Genomic DNA, 27,243 nt, shown 5'->3' with positions numbered 1-27,243 from the left:
GGTCCGTGGCCTGTTAGGAACCAGACTGCACAACAGGAGGTGTGTGGCGGGCAAGTGAGCATTATAGCCTGAGCTCTGCTTCCTGTCAGATCATCAATGGCATTAGATTCTCATAGGAGTACCAACCATATTGTCAACTGTGCATGCACGCAAGGGATCCAGGTTGCACGCTCTTTACAGGAATCTCGGAGTAAGCAGTTAAAACTTTCAGTGTACGATTCTATTTACATGAGGTATGTAGATTAGTGAAACTCATAGAAACCAAAGGTGTAATGGTGGTTGCCAACAGCTGTGGAAACAAGGAAATGGGTATAGAGTTGCAGTTTTGCAAGATGAAAAAGTTCTGTAGATTTGTTGCACAACAATATGAATGTACTTAATACTACTGAACTATATACTTAAAAGAATTGAGATTGAAAATTCTATATTATGTGTATTAGGAAAATACTACTTATTAACTTACTCTTTTTTCACAGTGATCTGCAGCCCTGGATCATATAACCCCCGTGATGGAATTCATTGCCTTCAGTGCAATAGCAGCCTGGTGTATGGAGCAAAAACGTGCTTATAAGCCATTATCTTCAGTTATTCAGTAGTTTATTAAATGCAAAGTATATATTTGAAATATTAACATATAATAAATCATTATTATGCCAAAATTAATCACATTTTACAAAAAATGGTGTCATCATTTTAATCAAATACTGTATGTCCAAGTGTTTTATGAGGGCGAAAATCTCCTAGTCTTTATCCATTAATGCCAAACCTACATATGATTCTAAAATATTTCTTGTGCCGCTGCATTTTAAAAATAGTTTCAAATATAGTGTATCAAGTTAGCCCAAAAGATTTTTCAAGATTTTTCAGAATATTCTGTTTTATTTTTACTATATGTTCACTAGATCCAGGCCACCATATTCTTCTATAATAACTTTAATTTCAGCTTGTTTCATTCTTTTGATTTAAATTTATGGGATTTTATTCATTCTAGTTTCACCTTTCACAGTTTAAAGCCATATTTAAAGCCTTGGGTCTTATTGCAATTTTTAGCCTCTTTAATATAAGGCCTAGTTCCAACCACACTGTGGATTTTTAATATAGCTCAGTGTGACTATCTTAAACTTTTCAGTTTTAAGTCTCTTAAATTACCTTTTCGGCATTTTAGAATGGAGTAATTATTCTATGTGCCTAAATTAATAACTGAACTTTCTTAGTGGAAAGAGAGAAAGAGAGAAAGCGATTTCTTTCCCTGACAATCCCTCTAGGAAAAATAATCAACAGTCATCACAACCTTTATTTTATTTCTTCCACTAAGAAAATGAATATTATGTAACAGATATCACTTGTACCATCACTAATACTTATCCTGTCTCACATTGGGATGCTATATTTGAATATGAAATGTTATCAAAAATTAAAAGATTTAAATTCTGGGAAAATACATGAGTGATTTAGAAAATGAATAGTTTCTCAATTTTTCTAATTATTGTTTTATTTATATTTGTATCAGCTTTCTCTCTCTGGATGCACTGTTTTGCTCTTCATATTTGCTCTCTTAAGACATAAACGTTTGTAAATGGCAAACATACCCCATGTTGGCTCTGGGCACAAATGTGAAATACATTGACAGGAGGACAGTTCACCTATACTTAGGATGTGTTTGACTTTTAAAAAATGAACTAGTTAGTTAATAAATTAGCCTCTCACTTTTCCATCCTGTGTACAAATAGAACTCCAGAATTCTAACACAGACACAAAGGGAAGATAAATGACATATGGCTGTACTTTGTTATTAGCCCTGGTAATGTTTTCTAAAAAAATTCCTTGGGCTTTCATCATCATGATGTAATTGTTTCTATACAGTTTAGGGACGTTTTTCAAGTGCCTTCTTTCCTCTAGTAAGTGACATACTCGCATTACACTGTTCGGGTGAGTTACTGTTCTTCCCAAAATTACTAACACATGTATTTTGCAAATAATAGAAGACCTATCACGTCTCCACTTCTAAAAGCAGTGTAATCTACTAAAGTTTCCAAATTTCTTAACTGTATAATAAATAATGGATTAGAATACATATTCTTTCCTTTTTATTCTTTATGTTTGCTTACTTTTTTCCTATATTTAAAATCTTTAATAATTTAACCTACAGTGCATTTTGCTGAGCCATGAACAGCACCCCATCAACAGCCTGGGAAAGCAGAGGCAGAGTTGTTATTCCCATGATAAGTACTGGGGATCAGAATGCAATCACGAAGAGATAGGTGACCCCAGATAAGAGGAGATGAACAACAGGAGTGGGATGAGAGCATATCATGGATTTTTAGCTACTGGCACACCAGAATGAGACCACACAAATATCTGAAGGCAGAACAAGGTTAAGACTTGTAAAGTTCAGGCAAAGAAAACAAGCTATAGAAATTGAAGCAAAGGGCCAGGTGCAGTGGCTCACGCCTGTAATCCCAGCACTTTGGGAGGCTGAGGCCAGCAGATCACAATGTCAGGAGTTCGAGACCAGTCTGGCCAACATGGTGAAATCCCGTCTCTGCTGAAAATACAAAAATTATCCAGGCGTGGTGGTGTGTGCCTGTAATCCCAGCTGCTCAGGAGGCTGAGGCAGGAGAATCGCTTGAAACCAGAAAGCGGAGTTTGTAGTTAGCCGAGATTGCGCCACTGCACTCCAGGCTGGCAACAAGAGCGAAACTCCATCTCAAAAAAAAAAAAAAAAAAAAAAAAAAAAAAAAAAAAAAAAAAGAAAAGAAAGAAATTGCAGCAAAGGACAAAATAGGAGAAGGAAGGGAAGCATTAATTATTTCTTTTTCTTGGGTCCTTTGCTCTGTTATATCACTTATCACATTTATTTTAGTTGATTATGTTTGTCTTCCACATTCAATTATACTAGGATACTCCTAGCTTCATGGCCTTCTTCATAGCACATAGTTATATCCTTAATACTTTTTAAAATTAATGAATAGATCATTAAAGTTCTATGAGTATAAATGCTTGAGCAATTTAGACAAAAGTTGCTTCTATTAACAGGTAGGATGTGAAATGTTGAAAGTTGTTTAAAGTGATGACAATGTGTACAATAAAAATTATGAATGAATTCCCGAGAGATTATTGTCATAAAGCAGTTTCAAATGTTTTTTATTTATTTGCATCAAAATAGTATCTTACTTTTATATAATGCTTAAATTTTCACAAAACACTTTTTTAGCAATTATATAATCTGATAATTATACCAGTCTGTGAAGTTAGCAGGGCAAATATAATTCCTAGTTTTTATTTTATTAATTTGAATTTTTCTTATTATAAATATGTAAGATGTGTTTATTTGGCAATATGGTAAAAGAGCCTTAACATGTTTGGTCCAGTAATCTCAATGGAAATTTTACTACAGAAGTAAACAAGAAATAAAGTGAAATATTACATCCAATGGTATTAATTTCTGTATTATATATAATAATGAAAAGAAAAATAATATAAATGAGTGACAATATAATTGGTTGAATAAATTATGCTGTTTCCATTTGATTGAATGTTACTTGTGCCATTAAAATCACATTTACAAATTAATTAAGATTATATACACATGTGTACAGTTGTTATCCATATTGTATAGATTTTTAAACCAAATGCACCAAAATGTTAACAATGGTTGTTTCATGTAATGGGATCATGTGTGAGTTTTTTTTTTTTAATGCCCTGTGTTTTCCAAATTTTCTGCAGTGAAATGAATTACATTCACAAGCTTGGAAGCAATAAATATACTTTGAAAAATTAAAATAGTAGCAAAGTAGAGAAGACATTGCTTATCTCTCCAATATCAATTCACCTCTCCCCTTCTTCCTAACAAAGCACCAAGTTTGTTTACTCCAGAGAATGATTCTTTTTAGCCAGGTCAACACATAGCTTTTCTGGCCACTGCCTTGTTGTGACCATGAGGTGAACCAGTTTGAGGATGAAGCCCACAATGAGGACACACAGTGAAGATAGGAAAAGAACTGGGGCATTGATGATGGTGTTGAGTTACTGTCCTTATTTGTACTTGAACCCTAGCCTGTCCTAGACTTCTTAGTTCTGTCAAATAAGAAAGTTTCTTTTGCTTAAGCAAGTTAGGTTTTCTGTTACTTGCAGCTAAAAATATTCTAATTGATACAGTATTAATTACAGGAAATTTGTAAAGTAGAGGATTAGAAATAAGGGGAAAATACCATTTATAGTTTCATAACCTAGATGTCAGCAATGTTAACATCTTGGTAAATTTCCTACTTTTGTGTGAATTTTTTATTCATACTATAGGTACCATATGTAGTATTTTCCTTAATAGTATGATATATATATTTCCATACTATTTTATTCACTTCATTAACATAATTTCAATGACTACAATATTTCATACATTTCAGCAAAAAAAAAAAAAAAAAACCTGTAATATGGTTTATTAGTCTGTTCTCACACTGCTAATAAAGACATGCCCGAGACTGGGTAATTTATAAAGGACAGGTTTAATTGACTCACATTTCCACATGGCTGAGGAAGCTTCACAGTCATGGCGGAAGGCCAATGAGGAGTGAAGTTACATCTTGCATGGTGGCAGGCAAGAGAGCATGAGCAGGGGAACTCCTATTTATAAAACCATCAGATCTTGTGAGGCTTACTACCAGGAGAACAGTATGGGGGAAACTGCCTCCATGATTCAGTTATCTCCACGTGGCCCCACCCTTGATATGTGGGGATTATTACAATTCAAGGTGAGATTTGGGTGGGGACATGGCCCTACCATATCATTCCACCTGTGACCCCTCCCAAATCTCATGTCCTCACATTTCAAAACCAATCATACCTTCCCAACAGTCCCCCAAAGTCTTAATTCATTTCAGCATTAACTCAAAAGTCCACAGTCCAAAGTCTCATCTGAGACAAGTAAAGTCCCTTCTGCCTATGAGCCTGTAAAATCAAAAGCAAGTCAGTTACTTCCTAGATACTATGGGTACAAGCTTTGGGTAAATACGCCCATTCCTAACAAGAGAAATTGGCTGAAACGAAGGGGCTGCAGGCCCCATGCAAGTCCAAAATCCAGCAGGGCAGCAAAATCTTAAAGCTCTGAAATGATCTCCTTTGACTCCATGTCTCACATCCAGGTCATGCTGATGCAAGAGGTGGGTTCCCACAGCCTTGGGCAGTTCCACCCCTGTGGCTTTGCAGGGTACAGCTCTCCTTCTGGCTGCTTTCACAGGCTGGCATTCTGTGACTTTTTCAGGTGCATGGTGCAAACTTGGTGGATCTGCCATTCTGGGGTTGGGAGGACAGTGGCCCTCTTCTCACAGCTCCACTAGGCAGTACCCCAGTGGGGACTCTGTGTGGGGGCTTCCACCCCACATTTCCCTTCCACACTGCCTTAGCAGAGGTTCTCCATGAGAACTCCAACCCTGCAGCATACCTCTACCTGGACATCCAGGCATTTCCATACATCCTCTGAAATCTAGGTGGAGGTTCCCAAACCTCAGTTCTTGACCTCTGTGTACCCACAGGCCCATTACCACGTGTAAATTGACAAGGCTTGGGCTTCTTCCCTCTGAAGCAATGACCTGAGGTATACGTTGGCCCCGTTTAGCCACAGCTGGAGCTGAAGCAGTTGGAATGTGCAGGGTACCATGGCCCTAGGTTGCACAGAGCAGGGGGTCCTAGGCCTTGCCCACAAAACCATTTTTTCCTTCTAGGCCTCCAGGCCTGTGATGGGAGGGGCTGCTGTGAAGGTGTCTGATATGCCCTGGAGACATTTTCCGATCGGTGATTAACATTTGGCTCCTCATTACTTACGAAAATTTCTGCAGCTGGCTCGAATTTCTCCCAAGAAAATCGGTTTTCTTTTCTATCCTATCATGAGGTTGCAAATTTTCCAAACGTTTATGATCTGCTTCTTCTTCAACACTTTTCTGCTTAGAAGTTTCTTCCACTGGGTACCCTAAATCATCTCTCTCAAGTTCAAAGTTCCACAGATCTCTAAGGCAGGGCAAAATGCCACCAGTCTCTTTGCACAGCAAGAGTGACTTTTACTCCAGTTTCCAACAAGTTCCACATTTCCATCTAAGACCACCTCAACCTGGACTTCACTGTCCATATCATTATTAGAATTTGGGGCAAAACTATTCAATAAGTCTCTAGAAAATTCCAAGCTTTCCCACATTTTCTTGTCTTCTTCTGAGCCCTCCAAACTGTTCCAACCTCTGCCTGTTACCCAGTTCCAAAGTCGCTTCCACATTTTCAGGTATCTTTTCAGCAGTGCCCCACTCCCAGTACCAATTCACTGTATTAGTCTGTTCTCACATTGCTAATAAAGACATGCCAGAGACTGGATAGTTTATAAAGGAAAGAGGTTTAATTGACTCACAGTTCCACATGTCAGGGAAGCCCTCACAATTATGGCAGAAGGCAAATGAGGAGCAAAGTCACATCTTACATGGTGGCAGACGAGAGCATGTACAGCAGAACTTCCCTTATAAAACCATCAGATCTTGTGAGACTTATTCATTATCACGAGAACAGCACAGGAAAATCTCGCCCCCATTATTCAACTACCTCGCACTGGGTCCCTCCCATAACATGGGGAATATTACAATTCAAGGTGAGATTTAAGTGGGACATAGAGCCAAACCATATCATATGGTTAAGCTATTCTAATTGTTGGACATTTTTATTGCTTCCTAATTTTCATTATGTGTTGCATTACAGTTGACATCTTCTTACTTTAGATTTTGTGGTATTTTAAAGTTTTTTTTTTTTTTTTTGCTAAATACCCAGACATAGAATTGCTAAGTTTAGGTATTTCTAAGTATTTCTAATCTTTTGGATCATTTGCCAAGTGTATTTTCTAAGGAGTATACCAATTTCTAGTACCACCAATGATATATCAGAATACATATTTTATTGCATGTTCTCCAGTATCGTTTTTAAGTCATTCATTTAATGTGATATATGGAAATAGTTTCTTCCTCTATTAATTTTCTTTTTTTTTTTTTTTAGTACTAGTGAGGTTTAACTTTCATCCTGTAATAATGTTGCTGTTGCTGATGCTAGGATAGTTATTGAGTGTTTATTATGTGAAAGGTTTTGTTTGAAACCCATCACATAGATTTTCATATTTAATTTGCCTGAGTTTGTGAGTTATTGTTACTCTAATTAGTGCATGAAGAAAATGAGTCACAATAATTAAATACTTTCCCACGTTTACATAGCTGGTAATGGTGAAGATGTGTGTCAGTTACAATTTCATTTTGTGGCAAGATCCTGAGGGTCCTGATTCAGTGGTTCCCCTTAGCTGATGCAGTGGTTCTGCAGCATTCTCCTGATCTCGGACCACTTGTAGTCTTGCCCCCAGTCCTTAGTGCAGCTTTTGTCCTCATCGTTGCAGGTGCTCTTATGCCTTCAGGCTCTTAATTGCCTTCCATTCAGAAAAAAACATAAAAATGAAAAACTCTCTACAGGACTTTTACATTATATTGAACAGAAGAATGTCACAAGGTTACCTGATACTATAAGGCAGACTAGAAATTGATACCTTCATTTTTAAATTCTCATTATTAGAGAAAACAATTTAAAAAGGGACACGAACTTTGAATGAGTGTTGAACAGGCCAATGTCTTTTTCTTATACAAATCATCTCTTTAACTTGTGTGCGTTTATACACACCCTTCACATTAGTAACATGTACATTTAATGTCCCCATTCTCCTCCACATGTAGTACAACTTCAAACTCTCATCCAGTTACTGCATCTCAATTGATGCATGTTGAGTCACGGATGAGATGTAGAAACTTGCATCAGGTCGAGGGCTCATATGGTCTAGACAGTTTATCTGCCCCCACCTCATAAAATGCATGAGAAAGAATAGAGTAACTAAGTTAAAACTCCCATGCAGAGAATGGAGGAAAGCAAAACTCACCTCAGTGCTTATCCAGGTGGACAAGATACAGTGAGACCTTCCTGCTGTCAACTTGGTTTTAGTTTGTTGGTTGGTCCCTGGTTCTATCCTGTTTGGTTGTCTTCCTTATTCCTTGCATTCCCCTTTCTGGAAGCTGCACTATATTTCAGTTCACTTTATCTGAGAAGTCAGAGGCCTAAGACACTCACAGGCTGTCATCGGCCAGATTTGGATTTTTCAAGGGCCGTACAGTTCTCTTTTGCTGGGTTGTGTTGTGTTGTATCATCCTGATCAAGCATGGTGACAAAAGATGCAGAGGTGCATCTCTCCTTCTTTCTGCATCCAGTTCATCTTCCTGTGATCCAGGGCATGTTCATATCCTTCCATGATTATGGACACATTTATCTGGCTTCTTTAATCAAGAAAGAGGCTCAATGCCTAGAATGAGGAGAACCCTCTTGATTTGGGAGTCAACGTTTATTTCCATCGGGCCTGCTGCTCCTGCTCATTTCTTAAGTCACTGGGAAGCCTGCCAATTTTGAATGAGGTTCAGAGCAGAAACTGGCTCTGCAACCATTCCAGGCCACTGTGAAAGGTGCTCTCCACTTGGAAAATGAGACCCAGGGGTACAAGCATGCTCAGAGTGTCATGGCAGATAAAGGTGTTGTGTGGACTCTTGGACAGGTTCTGAGAGCTGAGGATCACAGTGTGAACCTTTAGGATGTTAGAGAAAGCCATGCTATTCTCTGTAGATAACTATTCTCTTTTGAGAAACAGCTTTTAGATTGGTGCTGGTTCCAGTTTGGGCCAAAAAGTTACTATGTAATCCAAGCTACATCATGAGGTAGGTGTTGTCTAACCCACTGAGCCATGGAGTTGGGTATGCATAGCAGCACTCTTATCCACTGGGAATGATATACTAGTGTGTACAAGATTGGACTCAAGCAGGTCCCAAGGGAGTGGTAAGTTGCACAAACAAGTGGCTCAGACCTTCATGGCTTCTGTTCCTGCCACCCCACTTCAGCCTGCACCTGTGACCTCATGGGAAGTTCTTTATGATATCTGAGCATCACTTATAGAGTGGTGTACACGTATGTTGTCAGCAGCCACAAATAGCCCTACCAACAGGGGTGGTCCTGAAGGAGAGTGGGGAAGAGAAATGCCAATAGATGAGGCTCCAAGAAGTATACCAGTCTCTCCACCTTGTTGAGAATGAGAGATGACTAGAAGTATGGACCTGCACAGATTTTTAAGCAATAAGTCAACAATTTGGCCCACTGATCAGAAGCATAGAAGGAATAAGATTGGAAATTTGGTGACAGTGTTGTGAGAAAAGTGTATGTAACTAGATATTTCCAAACAAGCACATAGCATGTAGGAATGCACACTAATGAGAAACTCAGCAAATAACCTTAGTTAGTGGACAACATGACATCCTGTGGGCATTGGCCAGCCTCTTTCTTCCTTGCCAGTAGGCTCATGAACAAAGTGGCCATGAAAACAAAGATGGAAGGTATGCATGATTACCAAGGCATAATCTAGCTACAACTCATTGTGAGTGTCCAGTTTTCTAGCAGCAGAGTCCACCAAGGAGCCCCCAATATGGCAGCATTGACCAGGGAGACAGCCAGTCACCTGGTACCAGGTTGATTACATTGGATCAAGTTCATCATGAGAGGGGCAATGCTGTGTTCATATTGAAATCTGATACAAATTTGCTTTCCCTGACTAGAGTGTTTCTGCCAAAACCACCATCTGTAGACTTACTAAATAAATTTATTGCTGTCATGTTCCTCACAGCAGTGCTACTGACCAGGGAACTCATAGTTAATGACATGTGGCAGTGGGCTCATACTCAAGTCTTACCATGTTCTCCATTTCTTTGTAGCACCTGGAATAACAGAATGGTGGAAGGGGCTGCTGAGGATGCTTATGGTGCCAGCTGGGTGACATCACTTAGTTGAGCTAGTGTAATTTCCTCCTGGGTGTGATTTTTTACTCTGAATCAGCAACTAATAGCAATTTGCCAAGTCACCCTCTTTGAGTCTATGGCCAATGGTGTTTTTGTAAATATTGTAAGGAGGGCATAGTGGAAGCCCCTAGAACTGTCGCTTCCAATATGACTCTAATATATGGTGCCATTGCTTCCATGATTAAGATTCATGGGTCTCAGAATTGTGTGTGGGTTGGAGGGGTGTTGATGGGAATACTACTACCCTGGATAGCCACTAGCAAAAAAACATTTGCTTCCTGTCTCTGTAATTTTGGACTCTGCTAGTTTGGAAGTCATACTTCCCAAGGGAGGAATGCTTCTAACAAACTATAAGCCAGGACTGCCACCTCATGTTTTTGAACCAGCTGGCACAAAATAAGTTATTGTACTGGCTGGAGTGATTGATCCTAACCATCAAGGGGAAATTGGGTTGCCATTACACAACAGAGACGGGGATATCCTCTGTGGCGTATCTGAGTACTCTCTTGTCCTGTGGTAAAAGTTAATTGAAGACTACAACACCCAATATAGGTGGGGCTGGTAATGGCACAGAATGAAGGTACGGCAGCTATGAAAATGTGGCTCTCTGACCTTCTGCTGTAAGGAGTCACCGACCAGTGGGTCCACTGCTGTGCTCTAATTCCACTGTGTTTGTGCTGTGTCTGTGCTTCTAGACTGAGCACAGCAGAGGCCTGCTGCTGGTCTTTCCCGGTTCTGTGAGAATTTCCTGCGGCCGCTATGGCTGGAGGGCTGCTCCTTCACAGCCAGTTGCTTCTCAAAGCTAACTGGAGTCTAAGGCCTTCCCTCCTTCCTGCTCTCCTGCATTATTATCCAGATGATCTCCCAGACTCTCCTCTCTTCCTTCCCTTTTTCTCTCACAGACATTTTAAACTATAACACATCTCTTACATGTCTAATCCTATTTTTATGACAGTTTCTCAGAGGATCCAAGCTAACCCAAATGATGCCAGGAGTCAGAAGTGGTCTGAGAATACAGGCAGTAGGATGGGACTCTGTGACTCATTCACTGCCCATCCCGTGGGCAAAGAGGGTACCCTTCTGAGTGGCCTGTGTATGAAGGTGTGATGACTTAGGCCTAAGAAGGGAACAAGGGTGCCACCAAGGACAGCAAAATTGGCTGACTACTGTTAAGTGAAACAGATACTTTGAAAAGGAATGAGAAACTGAGGGCTTTAACAAGATTGAAGACTTTGGGAAAACTTACTGCTAGAAAAAGTGATGGGCAACACAGTAAATGAGAAATGCCTAAGCTGCAGGTGGTAGAAGAAGGAATAGAGATGCTGACGGAATTGGGAATGCTGGAGCTGGTAAATTATATGAGGTTAAAAAAACCAACAGCGCATTATGTCCAAGAGGACTGAAGGACACACCATTCATGGCACTATCAGGGACACACTTGTCTAAGCAGTACCAACATCACTTAACACCTAATTGGTGGGTTTTCTCTATTGGCCAGGATTGATGGGACGAAAGGTAGACATAGTAATGCAAGAACTGCAGGCAGATGGAATGCTTAACTATGGGGCGCCAAGTGACTACAGAGAACTGCCTGTTATGCAGAGTCCATTGACCTAACAGCAGTCCATTCATGACTGAGTCCAAGCAGGTCCAGAGGGCCCAAGTAAGCTACATTCGCTGACAGACCAAACTCCCAAATTACCCACAGCAATCATACCATTTCCCTTCCCCAAGCTCACATGAGGAAAAATCCCAAGCTTGATTTATGGGGTTCTGTCAGTGGGTGAAGCCAAAAGTTGACAGTGACTGCCCTATTTTAGAGGGAGATCTGAAAGACAGTGGAGAGGGGAGAATATGTATAATTCTTAGACAGCGGCCAATGGTGTGGCTGCAGCCAGGGGCCTGGAAGGGAAGACAAAAAGACTGGAGACAAGGAGGTCTGAGGCGGAGGCCTTTGGATGGATACATGGGCATGCGTGCACAGTGTGAAGACTTTTCAATCACATAGTTAACACTAAGCAGAAAACATGTACTTTAAAAGAGGCTCTGAACAACCAACTAGGTAATTTTTTCCAGGTGACTGGCATTGGCCATCTTTCATCATCAGCTCCACCAGAACCCCACACAGACATATGGAGGGAGTGGCCAGGATAGAGTGATGGAGTGACATATGCGCCCAATAGCATGGACACCTGCTTTCCCAGGCTTGTTAGCTACTACCACCTCTGAATGTCTAACCTTTCTGGAACAGAGGCCAACACTGGGTCCCGATATAGCACTGTTCCCCAGGGACACCAATCATCCACTCAGTAGCAAATTAATGCCATCTGGCCCCTATCCACTGGTTCATCTTAACAGGGATGTGTATGTACTCATTGTGTGTGTGTACATACTATATCTGTGCGTGTGTGTGTGTGTGTATGTATGTGTGTGTATATATATATATATGTCTCACCACCACCCGGGGGCTAATAGGAGGGCTGATGCCCACGCATGGAATCCCGCACAAAAGAACATATGACCAGGACTTAGACCACTTCTCAGCACAGGAGGTGCAGAAATGGACCAGATACCACCAAACGGGGCAAGAGTGCTGCCTGCTTTCATGCCTGGAGAGTGGGTGAAGAGGCCAGCTCCTGCTGGGCCCATTCAAATCAGAGGTAGGTAATTGTTTACCTGGAGTAGGGTGCACATAGCCAGAAAGGTTTTCTGCTATTAGGTCATCCTTTTCCTGTGCGTTGGGTTTTCTTGGAGTGTTTATGGTTTGTGCCTGTTGGTGGGTCTGGGATTTATGGGAGGCAATAAGGAAACCATGGAACAGACTGGGGTGTCATTCCTCAAATCCTGAAGTCCTTGGGCAGCCACTGTCTTCTTTCCAACTTTCAGAGTTTTTATTTATTTATTTATTTATTTATTTATTTATTTATTTTGAGACGGAGTCTTGCTCTGTCGCCCGGGCTGGAGTGCAGCGGTGCGATCTTGGCTCACTGCAAGCTCTGCCTCCCGGGTTCACGCCATTCTTCTGGCTCAGCCTCCCAAGTAGCTGGGACTACAGGCGCCCACCACCATGCCCGGCTAATATTTTGTATTTTTAGTAGAGATGAGGTTTCACCATGTTAGCCAGGATGGTCTCGATCTCCTGACCTCATGATCTGCCTGCCTTGGCCTCCCAAAGTGCTGGGATTACAGGCATGAGCCACCATGCCTGGCCTAACTTTTTATGGTTGTTTGTTGTATTATGTCAAGGGTTTTTACTAGTAAGAGGGAGAATCTGGGAGAAATAGGGCTAGTCTATCTTGACAGAGCCAGAAGTCTCCCATACTATAGTTTGATTATCTTCTTAACACTGCAGAGTCTCTATTGACAGCCCCTTTTCCATTCTATTGTGACTCCCTTTGACCGCGGCCTTTGAGTAGCTAGGACCACAGGTGTGTACCACCTCACCCATCTTGGAATTTTGTTTCTTAATTTGCAACATATGGAGACATTTTATTTATTAATAGTTTTTCTTGTTGAGTTATAGTTTAATTGAATTGTCAGAATTTATAATTCATGTGATGTCAATGTTTTATAATGAAACTTTCTTTATAGCTCAAAGTCATTGTTTATAAATTTTCCACATGCTTGTATTTTGTAACTTTTTCATGAAGAATTATGCACCTGTTTCCTAGGTCAGCTTTGTTAATTCTGTTGTTCAGGTATTTATGTATTTTATGAACATTTTGTCTCCTGTTCATTCCACTGCTACATATAAAAAATTACCCTATAAATTATGGTATGCCTCCTTGCCTTATCAAGATCTAGTACTTATTTGTGCTTTTACCATTTTATAACCTTATTATAATTATTACTATTTGAGACAGTCTCGCTGTGTCACCTAGGCTGGAGTGCAATGGCACGATAGCTCACTGCAACCTCTGCCTCCCGGGTTTAAGTGATTCTTCTGACCCAGCCTCCCGAGTAGCTGGGATTAAAGGCATCTGCCATCATGCCCAGCTAATTTTTGTATTTTTGTAGAGATGGGGTTTTACCATGTTGGCCAGGTTGGTCTTGAACTCCTGACCTCAGGTGATCCACCTGCCTCGGCCTCCCAAAGTGCTGGGATTACAGGCATGAGCCACTGTGCCCAGCCTATAACCTCATTCTTTAAAAATGCAGATTTTTAATGAAATGAAAGCTGAAAAAATTACCACCAGTAGAAATTCACCAAAAGAAATATTAAAGAGTATTCTTCAGGCAGAGGAAAAAGATTTACAATGAAAGGTGAAGAAGAAATAAAAAACAAGAAAATGGCAAATGTGGGAATGTGGCTAAATGAATAATGAGTATTAGAAGAAGAAGAAGAATAACTTTTCAGATTTAAAACACACAGAATTAAGATACAGCAAAACAGTAGACATGGTGAGGGAATAGTTAATGCATTGTCTGTAAAAGTGATAAAAGCATCAATAAGTATTAGGTCTTAATAAGTCACAGCTGTATACTATATAGGGCACTAATTATGTGTATGAAATTCTAAGTTGGGAGTTCTTTTCATTCAGCATATTAAAGATGTTTAACTGCCTTTAGAATTCCTTTTCTTATGCAAAGATAAGACTATTAAACATGCATCAAACATTCACAATTGTCATAATTCTTTTTTACATGGAATCTGTCTGTTTCCTCTGGCTGCCTTTATGATTGTCATTTTTACTTCCTTTCACTGTAGTGCTGCTACTTGGGAATTCTTTGTTTTATCGTCTGTCATCAACTTTAGAAGGCCATCAGCCATTTTCTTTCTAACTATTGTTTTTCTGTTCCATTCTATCCTTTTTCACCTTTTGGAACTTCAACTTAGTATCTGCTATATTCTTTACCTCTTATGCATTTTCTATTTGTACTTCTTTTCATTTGATCTGTCTTCAGATTCACTCTTTTCTCTTAAGTTGTTTCTAATCTGTTAAATCCAGTCAACTAAGTCTTTAATTTCAGTTATTACATTTTGCAGTTCAAAAAATCTGTTTTTGATTCTTTTCAACTTTGCTAGGTCAGTTTAGGTTTCTAATCCTCTGCTGAAATTTCCGATTTTGTCCTATAGCCTTTGAATATAGATTTATTTTATATCTAGGTCTGATTATTCCATCATTAGGAGACTGTGATTCTGAACTTGTTGTTGCTTCTGCTTCATTGTATTTGTGTAGCCTCAGATCAGCTGTGCACCTTGAATGCAGCCCCGTGGGGCCACAGACACATATGGGGAGGTCACCCGCCTTTGTATACCCAGACTCTAAAGTTTGCTCCATTTTTTCCATGAAATGTCAAAAAGTGCCATTCAGCTTCTCAGCATGCTATTCCAATAGGAAATATACTCAGGGAAAAATGCTCAGAATGCCAGACTAAACTCTAATTTGGACTTTTCCAGCTGTTGGTCTGGTAGGTTTTCCTAAGTATTTAGTTCTCCACTGGCTTCAGGAAGAACTCTTTTTTCTGCCCAGCTTTTCCAGTTGCCCTTGGCAGGAGGACGGTTCTAAATTGCCTAATCTTCCTGTTCTGGAATGGGAAGTTCTTAACCTTAAGAAAAAATAATTTTTGGTTCTTATTTATTTTTTAAAAAGCCTTTCTCCAAGGCAGTGCAGAGGAGCCTCTAGAGTGTTTCCATTAAACAAAAAAAAAAAATCTGAAACTAAGATATTGCTGGGCACGGTGGCTCAAGCCTGTAATCCCAGCACTTTGGGAGGCCGAGATGGGTGGATCACGAGGTCAGGAGATCGAGACCATCCTGGCTAACACGGTGAAATCCCGTCTCTACTAAAAAATACAAAAAACTAGCTGGGCGAGGTGGCGGGCGCCTGTAGTCCCAGCTACTCGGGAGGCTGAGGCAGGAGAATGGCGTAAACCCGGGAGGCGGAGCTTGCAGTGAGCTGAGATCCGGCCACTGCACTCCAGCCCGGGTGACAGAGCGAGACTCCGTCTCAAAAAAAAAAAAAAAAAGAAAAAAATAAAAATAAAAATAAATGAAACTAAGATATTTACTTACTGTTAGTCCATATTTCTCGATTTGTGGTTTCATAATCATTACATTTGCTTTTAGAAATGACAAAGTAGAAATGTATTATCACAGTCAATTCCTTGGGATATTGTATTAATAGATGCTACTTCAGTGTACAGCAGTGTCCATCTTTCATTTAAATAAGAGAAATAAAAGTTATATATTTGAGTGAGCCTCAGGGATTATATTTTAAATAACTCAAAATATTTAAAGCATTTTAAATATTTTTAATGACATACATACATTTTATTTATATTTATTTAATTTACTTTCAAAAGCTAAAATATTTCAAAGGATTATCTTAAATGTGACTCTACCTGGAAGTGCAAAACCCAGTTTAATAAATACTTTATTTTATAAATCAGGTCAATACACACACCCATCCAACAACACATACAAATTAGGCCTAATTATTTAAATTCAGCTCCACATAAAATTAAGGTATTACAAAACATTTTTCTGGTAAATATATATATAAATGAGATAAAAACTAAGATATAAATTATATGTTAAATTTAAACATGATGATAAAATATTTTTCAAATGAGCGCTAAATTAAATTATTTATTTATTAGAATCTTCAAAATGTTTTAATTTCAATAGTCTCATATTCCAATGTATTATGTTATAAACACTTTAAATAGATCTTGTGCTTTATAAATATTTATTCTAGGCTACGTGTTTTACAAATATTCACTCATTTAATCCTCTTAGTGGTTGATACCACTCTCCCCATGTTACTGATGAGCAATCTGAGTTACAGAGAGGTAGGTAACGTGTACCTGATAAATAACCAGTAAGTGGTAGAACTGGGATTAGAATCAGACCTCCAAAGGCCAAAGTCTTTACTGCCAAGTTACATTAAAGCAAATAAATTGCAAACGTTTATTGAGAATACTTATGATAGAAATGTTAAAAGGATGCTCTGGCCTTTGTTTCTAGAGACTAAGTTTCTATAGCTATGGAGTAAGGCCCAGGCCAGGGATGGGAACAACTCACCTATGCCTTTTAACTCCTATCATCTCTGCTGGAAACCAGACCCATCCTCCAGCCAGCATGTTCTCACCCTGGTTTCCTGAAAGCATCATGGGCATTCCCTTTTGATCAGTTTGCTCTCCTCTTTTCCCCTCACTTGAGTTCCCTTTGGTATCTTCAACACTAAGCACAGTGTTCTCCATCTGTCAGATATGCAGGAAAAGTGGTGACTGATGATTTATTAATGGTTACAGTTGTTATGTAAAATTGATGTTGTTTAATAAAATTTATGCAGGATATGAACACTTACTGGAAAACTTTCACCAAATAATTTATAAAAACATATCATTGTTCTCAGTCTATAGAAACTGTCTGAAATTCATAAATGTAATAAGCACAACATTTTAGTACATTTTCCCTATAACAGTCTATTAGAAATGAAGACTAAAAGCTATAATTTTACATTCATCGGGTACCTTGTAAAGCATCACTCAGACTTGGTAAATGATGTTATTTAAAATGACTTTTCTTAAAAATTTTCAAATACTGAGTTTATGGAATAAGTATTTAAAATTATTTTAAACATCAATTCAAATTATAAATAGTAAATAACACAATTAAATACATATGTGTATTATTCATGCTATATTTATAGCTATGTGCAAATAGTTGTGAACTTTACGTAGCCTTACTGACATAGACAAACGAGAATCGCAAACTCAGCCAAGCAGTCTCTCTGTTCCCCTACATCCTTCACTGCTTAGGTCCAACTTTCTGTGGACTTAAGTCTGACTTAAAAGGAATTTCTGGCCAACAATGCAGTGCTTCTTTTGTATTTTGTTTGTTTTGTTTTGTTTTAACCAGACTCTAGCTTATATTTATATCCACCTTTCCTATCCCAGCGAATTGAGAGAGTAACTGTTTTACCATTTGTATAGATGCATGCATGTATAGAAAGATGAGCTTCCAGCTGGAAAATTTACATCATTCTGAGGAATAAATTTAAAGGAAAATTATCTCATCCAAATACCACTTTTATTATTTTCCCTTTTTCCTTAAGAAAAGGATTCATTGTGTATTAAAATGTTTGAGTTTTTAAGTCATACTTCTTAATATTTTAAATGTTTCAGACAAATGTCTGTTTTGCTCTATATTACTCTGAATTTCAGCATTTCCATTTTGCTTCCATATCCAAATTAATGTCTCCTTTTACTTTCCCTCCTGGTTATTATATAACATGATTTGTCCTCTGAAGTGTAGGTATGCTGTTTATTGTACTAAAAAAACACCATTATGTTTATTTTAAAGACATTTACTTTCTTGGCTTCAATAGAGGGCACAATTTTGAATGTCACTTCAGTGTTATTTGTAACAGAAATATTTTAAAGTACTAATTGGCCATAATTAATCTACAACCTACAAAAACATATATAGAACATAATGATTTTTGTATCAAGCTCCTTTATTGCACTGATGCCTATCTTAAAAGGAAAATCTTTTTCTTGAGAGAAAACAGGGCGGGTGGGAGCAGTCGACAGACCTGGCCGCTGGTGGCTGAGCCCCCTGGGGATGGGTGGGACTACCTCTGTCCACCCACGACCTTCACCATTGCTGTTATTGTTTGGAATGGGGATAACCTTTGTTTTTGTTTCAAGAAATAGCATACACTTTGAAACTACAGATTTAACACTATGTAACATGGGTAGATTACTTTTATAATTAATCTATATTAAATTAAATTGAGGTTTGTGAGGACTTTTTATTTAATCCTCACAATAAACCAGAGTATATTGCAGAGTATAAGTAGCCCAAGCAAGCACTTAGGTTTTTATGTCATTGGACCATACAATAGTAATTTCATGATTTTATCACTAGCTACTATGTGTCAGAAAATGGCAAAACTCTGCTTAAAAGTATAAATCGTAATACTGATGTAAGTTAATGACTTTAATGCAAAAGTTCAAAATGGCATGTGATGCCATCGCTTTTTTTATTAGTTTAAGGATATCTGCTGGTGTAGTTGACTCAGAGCTTCATGGGTCCAAAGACCATATATGACTATCACTCAGGCCTAAATTGCATTTGACACATAGAATGCAATGAATAAATCGATTCAGTCAGACTCACAGCCGCTCCCCAGGGAAGAATATTTGGAAGCAGGTAGAGCTATCCATTCCAGTCCTGACTATGCCCCATGTAGGATAACTTTGGAACCCAACAGATTTGGCCTCAGTACCATCACGGATTTTTTTTTTTTTTTTTTTTTTTTTTTTTTTTTTTTTTTTGAGACAGAGTCTCACTCTGTCACCCAGGCTGGAGAGCAGTTGAGGCAATCTTGGCTCATGCAACGCATCTCCTGGGTTTAAGGGATTCTCCTGCCTCAGCCTCCCAATGTGCCACCATGCCCAGCTATTTTTTTTTCTTTTTTGTATTTTTAGTAGAGATGGGGTTTCACATGTTGGTCAGGCTGGCCTCAAAATCCATCTGCCTCAGCCTCCCAAAGTGCTGGGATTACAGGTGTGAGCCACTGCACCCAGCTCATCACCGAAATTTGGATAAGTTACCCACCATATGTTGACTTCCTCATCAATACAGCAGAGTTGATAAAAAGAATAAATCAGATAAAAGAATTTGAAATTTGAAATTGTAGTGTTTTCCATATAATCATCACCTAATAAATGGCAGTTTACTTCTCTTGGCTCCAGAAAAACTGGGTCACAATATTTGGTTATATTTTGTAAATTTCAATGTGAGAATCATACCTGAACAACCTGATGCTTCAATACTATTTTTAAAAAGAGATCTAGAATTAGGAATCAACATATAGCATAAGCATTTAGACTAGGGAGGTCACAACATTTTTGTGAGGAGCTACTATTTACTTTGACAAGTATCAAGATTGATATTCTAGAATTAAAGGTCAGTGTTGCTATTTATTATCTTATTTATAGGCAGTGGGGTAAAAGATCATTTTGGAAATTTCTGTCTAATTTCTAGAGGTCCCTGACCTAAAGACAAATGATAAGACTTCAAATCATGGGCTCTGGTATAAAGCAGATTTGGATTCTTAACTCAGCCTCTCATTCACCAGACTGAATCTTAAGGCAGTTTTTAAATTTTCCTGAGCCTATATTCACTTTTCTGAAATAAAGGAGATAGCATTACCCACAATTTGGGAGAATTGTGAGGTTAAATGTGATAATAAGTGAAGGAAACCTAGCATAACTTTTGGCTGATGATATACATTCACTGATTGCTTGAGAATGGCTTTTTAAAACTAAAACTACTTGGTAATATAAAGAACATTAATAGTTTCATAGGTTTATATTACTTACTGGATACTTCTCACTTTTTTCCATTATTATTATAAGAATTATATGCTTAGGAAAAGAATAAACCCTGAATTCTAATAGAAATAAAAATAGAATTGTATTTATTTGAGAAGGTAAATATATAAAAATAAAGGAAATGGAAAAATGAAATCTTTCCATAAAATGTGTTTGGAAACAGTTATTTTTAAAACATAGATTACAGAAATTCAAATAATAGAAAATATTAATCATTAAGTAAAATAATGATCATTAAATATTAATCATATAAATGCACTTTAATGTATGTGTTGGTCTTAATATAATTAGATACTAAATAAAATTGAGAAATATTTCTACTTACTGAAAATTGAATTAAAATCTAAAGTCACAATATTTGCAATTGTGTTTAGTCATTAGGCTGTATTCATAATATACTAAATTGACTTTAGGTACATACTTTGATTGCTTTTGATAATTCCGTGCCTATATAATAGGTCAGCCAGGGGCTTTATGCACTTTTCTACCTTTGAAGGAAAGACTTAAACAGTATGCATGTCTTAAATCATAAACTGCTCATGGGCCAAGCACTGAGAGCACATTTTCATGTAAGTTTCCTAATTCTATTGAAACTTTGGCTGAATACTTTTCAGGGTGATTGTCAATGTCACTTAATATTCAATGGGATTTATTCATTTAAAAATTAGGCATTGGAGTTAGCTTCTAAATTTTTGTGTTAAGGCTAGAATAGCAGGTGCTTTGCAAAATTTAAAGTGAAATTTGACACTAGTAAAATTTCGACAACCATCATTTTTAAATAGTTATCACTCAGGTTATGGAAGCTACTATATTTCTGTACAAATGACTCAGCTCGTTATTTTATCAGTTCACTAGATACCTACTGAGGTGTTTAATTACGTTATGTAGAAAGATTAAAACACGCAGAAATACTCAATACCACAAATGAAAGTCTAAGAAAAGTGTTTTCCAAAAATTAGAAATAAGAAAGTAAATAAGTATCAAAACTGTAAACTTGACCTCCTTTTTCATAAAGGGCCAGTGTCTCTTCAATACAATAAACTTTCTTCACCATCAAAAATTTCGCACTAAAAGCAATTTTTTTCTGACTTGCACCAGAAATAGCCAATAGCTGTTAGAGTTCATCCTAAAACTACCATGGGGGTATTTGAGGTATTTGGTGTGTCTCTGGGTTCTGTGACTTAGATATTTGATACTTGCAAGTTGACAGAGAAATCAAAAGACAACTTGGTTGGCAAACAGTAATGGGAGCTTTTAGTTGCTCTTTAATATATACATTGTCCTTAAACAAGAATAGCAAATAACTCTGAACTAATAGATTGAATACAATTCAACAAGCCTTTAACATATAGATATTGGGTGATGTTTTGGGGATTGAATGTCTCACAGCCCAAACTAAGGGGATTTGTAAATAATAGAAGAAGCAGGCATAAAATTAACTATTATGCAAACTATGGTATGATTTCTAAATGATATCTTAAAATAAGAAACCAAACTAGTACTATTACTGGGACACAGAGTGACAATTCTTCCGATAAGAACTACAGAAGTCTTCCTACCAGCAATGGGACTTGAACTGGACATTGAAAATGGCTAATATTTCAACGTGCTGCAGAGGACACTCAGGGCAGGATCTGAGATAGTAGAGACCATGTTTAGAGTGGTACCCAGGGCCCAGAAGTCTCACCAGCCACAGGGGCCTGGGTCATGGTGTAGTCCATGATCTAATTGTGAAGACACCAGTCTTCCATGTTGAGGAGTTTGGATGTTATTTGGTGTGTGATTGTGATCCTCAAAATAAATAATTCAGTTGAAAACTAGATCTACATTTAGAAAACTAAAATAATAGACCGAAGTGGTTGGTGTGGAGTGAGGATATGATATAAGTAGGTTATTTAAACTGTGCTATGGAGCAATGAGAACCTGATCTTTGGAAGTTGCAGCTGGATTGTGAAAAATATGTGCTGTAAAAATGCACTTATTCCTGAATAAGTAAATTGTTCTCTCTTAATCTAATTCTTCAGAATAGTTACTGACTGTATCAACCATCAGATGCTAATAGTGAGGGAAAAAATATAGTAGGTAAGTAGGTTCAGTAAGAAAGTTACAAATTATATTGGCCAAAGAAGCATGTATGTTTTTACCAATGGTGCTTATTTGTACATCTGATACTCTTATTTTCTTATTATATTATGTTGGGGAAAAATATGATATTAAAAAGAATAATGAAAAGTAGGATTGATCTCTTGCCCATTGAAGCAAATTTAGCAAATCGTTAATATTTTAAAATCATAGTTTATGTCCATAATTTTGTTTTCTACATGTTTAAATAGTCCACATTTAAAATAATGGATTTAGTTTCCAACAATGCTTATTTGAAATAGTAAATTTCAGATAATGTACACATTTAAAAACCCATTTCACTGCTTAAAATAAAAACAAAACTTAAACATCTGAATTTTCTGATTTTTTAGGACTTTTAACCTTATATAAATGCAACATTTATGTTGGAGAAGTAGGGAGGAGAGTTTATTAAACATATTATTGATGTTACAAACTTAAAACTGTATGAGGACTCTTCTCAGCATGTTTTACTGCACAAAGCAGATGATGAAATTCTAAGTATCAAAAGATTAGAAGTATTGTAATCAAACCTAAATTAGTTTCAAGGCTTACAGACCCCTTGATGTCAAGGATACTGTGCCTTTCCATGTGTACTAGCAGCAACATGGTAGCAGGACTTGCCCAGACTGGAGTGCATCTAATACTTGTTGCATGCAGGGATGAAATACAAGTTTTTGAAATGACTTTTCTCAAGACTTCTGGGACATGTCAATAAAAAGTAATGTTAATCTACCCAACAAGTAAATATCATATCACTGAAAGAATGAATTTAACTTGAAAACCTCTAAGACATCAGATAATTTCCAGAACCACTCTATTGCTTACATAAGTAGCTTTATACTTTCAGATCTAAATATAGGTTGAAAATTTGAAATAAATTCATTAATACATTTGTAAGCATGGTTTAGTTTATTAAGTTGAACAAATCGTTTAACAATTATTAGGTACTTATAGAGCAGGCCTATTTGAATTTTAATGATTATGGCTTTTCCAGAACTTCTATACTTGAATTCTGAGGCCCCCTTTTCTGTGCTATCTCCAAACACTATTATTTTGAAATTGAGTGACTTATACTTTCCTTTTTTATTGGGCAGTTATTGAAGTTATGATGTTTACTGAATAGAACAGTTTGTTGTTGATCATCTCAGCAAAGAGTTCTCTGACAACAAAGGGGAGGAAAATAGAATGAGATAGCTATATATTTGTGAAAGTCTAACTGCAAGAAGAAGTTGATCTTGGACAAAAATGCAAATAATGCCATTATTATTCATGAGTATGTACACTGTCATAAATTCAAGTTCTTCCGTGGGTTGGTTTATGTATTATTTCTATGAGGAGAGAGGAATAAGGGGGTTGAAATCATAGATGGGGAGGGGAGTTAGTTTGGTGTAATAACAGCCACTGAGTTTTAGTGCTTAGGAGTGTGTGCCTGTGACCCTGCAGGTCAAACTAAGTTTAGAGCAAGTGAGTCAGTTAATTTCCCAAGATGATATTGGGTTCATTCTCTATATGCAACAAAATACTAGGTTTTCTGAAATTATCTCAGCATTGAAAACACCACTGCAACTATTTCAGAGCTCATCATCCATTCTGGCAGGAATTATTATTAAGGGAAACAGGAAGACTTTGAGCTGCATGGATTGAGTCTCTAATTGCATCATGCCTGATGGAGAGAGAAGAGGTTACTAATGGCCCACCTACCCATGGGGGCTAGGGCCATTTATTAGCAAAACGACAACTTTAAATAACTGTGTCTCAAACAATCCATCCTTGAATAAAGGAGGGATGGCCAATGTCTACCACTCTTGAATACAAAGGTTAAATTTTGGAAAGCTGATTACACCTGAGAGCAATTAGCTAATAATTCCCCTGAGTATTTTCATGAAATCTATGTACTGGTAGTCCCTTTGGCTCAAGGTGTTCTTTATGAACAAGATAAAAATTAAATGACTATATGTAATGTTTTGATGACTCAATCAGTGGCATCTTTATATTTACTAAAGTCCACAATAGTTTAATTTTTCAATTATGATAGTATCCATTTTTGAATATGATAGTATTCAATTATGATAATATCCATTTTTCTTGAATATTATTCAGTCTTTAATGATTGAATTATTTTTTATATAATGATTTTTTCATGTTCTCCATCTTTGCATTAGGAAGGCTTTCTAATCTCCATTTGCTGGTCTCTAGTTTGGCTTCTAACACAATACATTATAATTTCATATACTTCTTATGCCAGAGACCAAAAGTCCAAGAAGGCAAGAAATCAAGCCTTATTCCCTTGTTGTCATCACAAATGCTTTGTACTTAATAGGTTCTTAATGCAAAATTTTAGAATAAAAATATGAAAAATGTCTTTAGAGGCTTCAAGTAATGATTATATATATTTTAATCCTTTAAAGACATAAATAGTGATTATAGTTTTGCTTCTTTTATCCTACACCTATTAAGGCTCCAATTACCTCTTTCATCAACACACTGCATGCTGATATGATTGATAAAGGTAGAACTATTTTCTATTATGCATTGATTAGATTAGCAGGACTTTGCAGTGGCTTTTCATGTTCTCTGTTCAAACGAAGAGAAAAGAAGTTGGTTTGGAATTATAACTATAGGAAAGTTGTGGAGTACACTTGGTCTTCAGCTTTGTTTTAACAGAATAACTGCTTTCTCACTCTGCTAGTAAAGGGTGGCTGATTCAAGGTTATCAGTCAAGATTTTACTGTGTAGTTTATGGAGAATAGATGACTCAGTCTGATGACGAATATGATTCCACTGAATTGAGAGCTGAGATATATGTATAACACATTTAGATTTCAGGTATATGAACTTGCTTAGGAGTTTGATTTTCCTTAACTCTCTTAGGAGAATTGAAGGACTCCTCCCCTATTTTGTTGTCTGCTTCAGCTTGATGGAACAGTAATGCAAATTTTCCAGCCTACTTTATTCCTCAGTTTAGGGAATGAATTAAAGTTACGCTTAGAAGAGAAAAATAATGTAAATAAGAACGAAATATATGTATGTGCTTACCTATGGTCTACAATACAGGAGGTTAGGGGAAAGAACTGAGAAAGTGTGAGTTAGTGATCTTTACACCTGCATTTCACAAGTGACTGAGAATGAAGGAGACAAAAGCAGCATATTATTATAAGAAGGAAATATATTTATGTGAAGTAGGCATCAACATTAGAGATATGTCTGTAATTAAATAGAATTTAAACAGGGTTTCAGTGGAAATTGGTCCTAATATCTTATGATCCATTCATGGGTGACTCTGCCCTGTGAAAATGTGCAGGGGGAACATTCCTGGATGATGGAATCAGAACTGAAAAAGATATGCAGGTACACAGTGAGGACGGTTGACAACACAGCAATTTTAATCTGCATCTATAGAAAACACTTATATAAGCTCTCTAATGGAGGGATTATAGAAATACATTTAATATATAATAGTGTACTTTTGTGTACTTACTGTGAAAATAGCACATTTATTTAGAGAGGGATTTTATGCCCAAAGTTCTTGTTGATGTTTTGAAATATATCCATTTCCTTCTGTTGTAGTAACTGTTATCAAGAAAAGGAAAAGTACCAACACTTTTCCATTATTCCTCATCATAAGTCTTCTCCTTTGACTGATATTTCCCAGAGTCATCTAGAATGTTCACATCAGTAAAATGTTCTAGAAAAAGTCAAGAGTTTGTGTTCTGGGAAGCGTCTACATTTGCCTGCATTCATGTCTTGTGCACATGGCCTGCCGCTCGATTCTCCATGTGCCTTCCTCATAAGTACAGTGGCATATGGTGCACTCGTCAGTCTTCACTTCTCTGCCAGCAGGGATCACCGCGGTTTCTGCAAAGCAGTTTGGACCTGAAATGCAGAAAAAATGTTTTATGCTATATGTGTGCATAAACATATAATGTACATAGGTATTAAGCATTACAGTATGTGTGTGTGTGTGTGTGTATGTGTATATATGTATATATTTGTTTGTGAGACAGTCTTGCTCTGTCACCTAGGCTGGAGTGCAATGGCACGATCTCGGCTCACTGCAACTTCCGCCTCCCAGATTCAGGCAATTCTCCTGCCTCAGCCTTTCAAGTAGCTAGGATTACAGGGGCATGCTACCATACCCAGCTAATTTTTGTATTTTTTGTAGAAATGGGGTTTAACAATGTTGGCCAGGCTGATCTTGAACTCCTGACCTCAGGTGATCCACCCACCTCGGCTTCCCAAAGTTCTGGGATTACAGGCATGAGCCACTGCACCCAGCCAATGGCACACATTTTATTCAGTTTTTTTTTATGAAGGACAGTGGCAAAGTTATAGTTTCAGTAATATGAAGTACTCTACTTTTGTTCTGAAATGAAACCAATGTCATTTAATTTTTTTTTCTTTTTCTTTTTCTTTTTTTTTTTTTTGAGATAGTCTTGCTCTGTCGCCAGACTGGAGTGCAGTGGCGCGATCTCGGCTCACTGCAACCTCCACCTCCCAGGTTCAAGCGATTCTCCTGCCGCAGGCTCCAGAGTAGCTGGGACTACAGGGGCATGCCACCATGCCCAGCTAATTTTCGTATTTTTAGTAGAGATTGGGTTTCACCATGTTGGCCAGGATGATCTCGATCTCTTGACCTCATGATCTGCCCGCCTTGGCCTCCCAAAGTGCTGGGATTACAGGTGTAAGCCACTGCGTCCAGCCCATTTAAAACTTTTCTAAGAGACAACACTGTGACTTTCATTAACTATTCCATTTGGGGGCTAAAATCTGCAACCATTTGATTTAATTAATTCTAAATAATCACAGAAAAAGCATAACTAAGACCTTCAAAGAACCAGTCTTCTTCAGGACACTTTCGGCAGAGATATCCTAAAAC

At 37.6% G+C, this 27,243-nt stretch overlaps 2 protein-coding genes across 5 annotated transcripts in view; one reads left to right on the top strand and one right to left on the bottom strand.

Annotated features, from left to right (window-relative positions):
- The window catches only part of ZPBP (zona pellucida binding protein), a 149,639-nt gene extending 147,575 nt beyond the window's left edge, over nt 1-2,064 (top strand). The window contains exon 8 of the mRNA XM_010357494.2: nt 477-2,064. Coding sequence (XP_010355796.1) covers nt 477-571 — 95 coding nt within the window. The 3' untranslated portion in view covers nt 572-2,064. The remainder of the gene's footprint in view (nt 1-476) is intronic.
- Nucleotides 2,065-16,254: 14,190 nt separating this feature from the next.
- The window catches only part of VWC2 (von Willebrand factor C domain containing 2), a 153,016-nt gene continuing 142,027 nt past the window's right edge, over nt 16,255-27,243 (bottom strand). For 2 of the 4 annotated variants that reach the window (XM_030931958.1, XM_030931959.1), the window contains exon 4: nt 25,687-26,240. In XM_030931958.1, coding sequence (XP_030787818.1) covers nt 26,089-26,240 — 152 coding nt within the window. In that variant the 3' untranslated portion in view covers nt 25,687-26,088. Of the gene's footprint in view, nt 17,100-25,686; nt 26,241-27,243 lie in introns of those variants that run through there. The other 2 variants (XR_004057862.1, XM_010357493.2) reach the window with 2 other exon arrangements.

The sequence above is a fragment of the Rhinopithecus roxellana genome, chromosome 6 (assembly GCF_007565055.1).
Source record: "Rhinopithecus roxellana isolate Shanxi Qingling chromosome 6, ASM756505v1, whole genome shotgun sequence".
Taxonomy (NCBI): domain Eukaryota; kingdom Metazoa; phylum Chordata; class Mammalia; order Primates; family Cercopithecidae; genus Rhinopithecus; species Rhinopithecus roxellana.
Note: the sequence above shows the minus strand (reverse complement) of the source record. Positions and strands in the feature narration are given on the sequence as shown.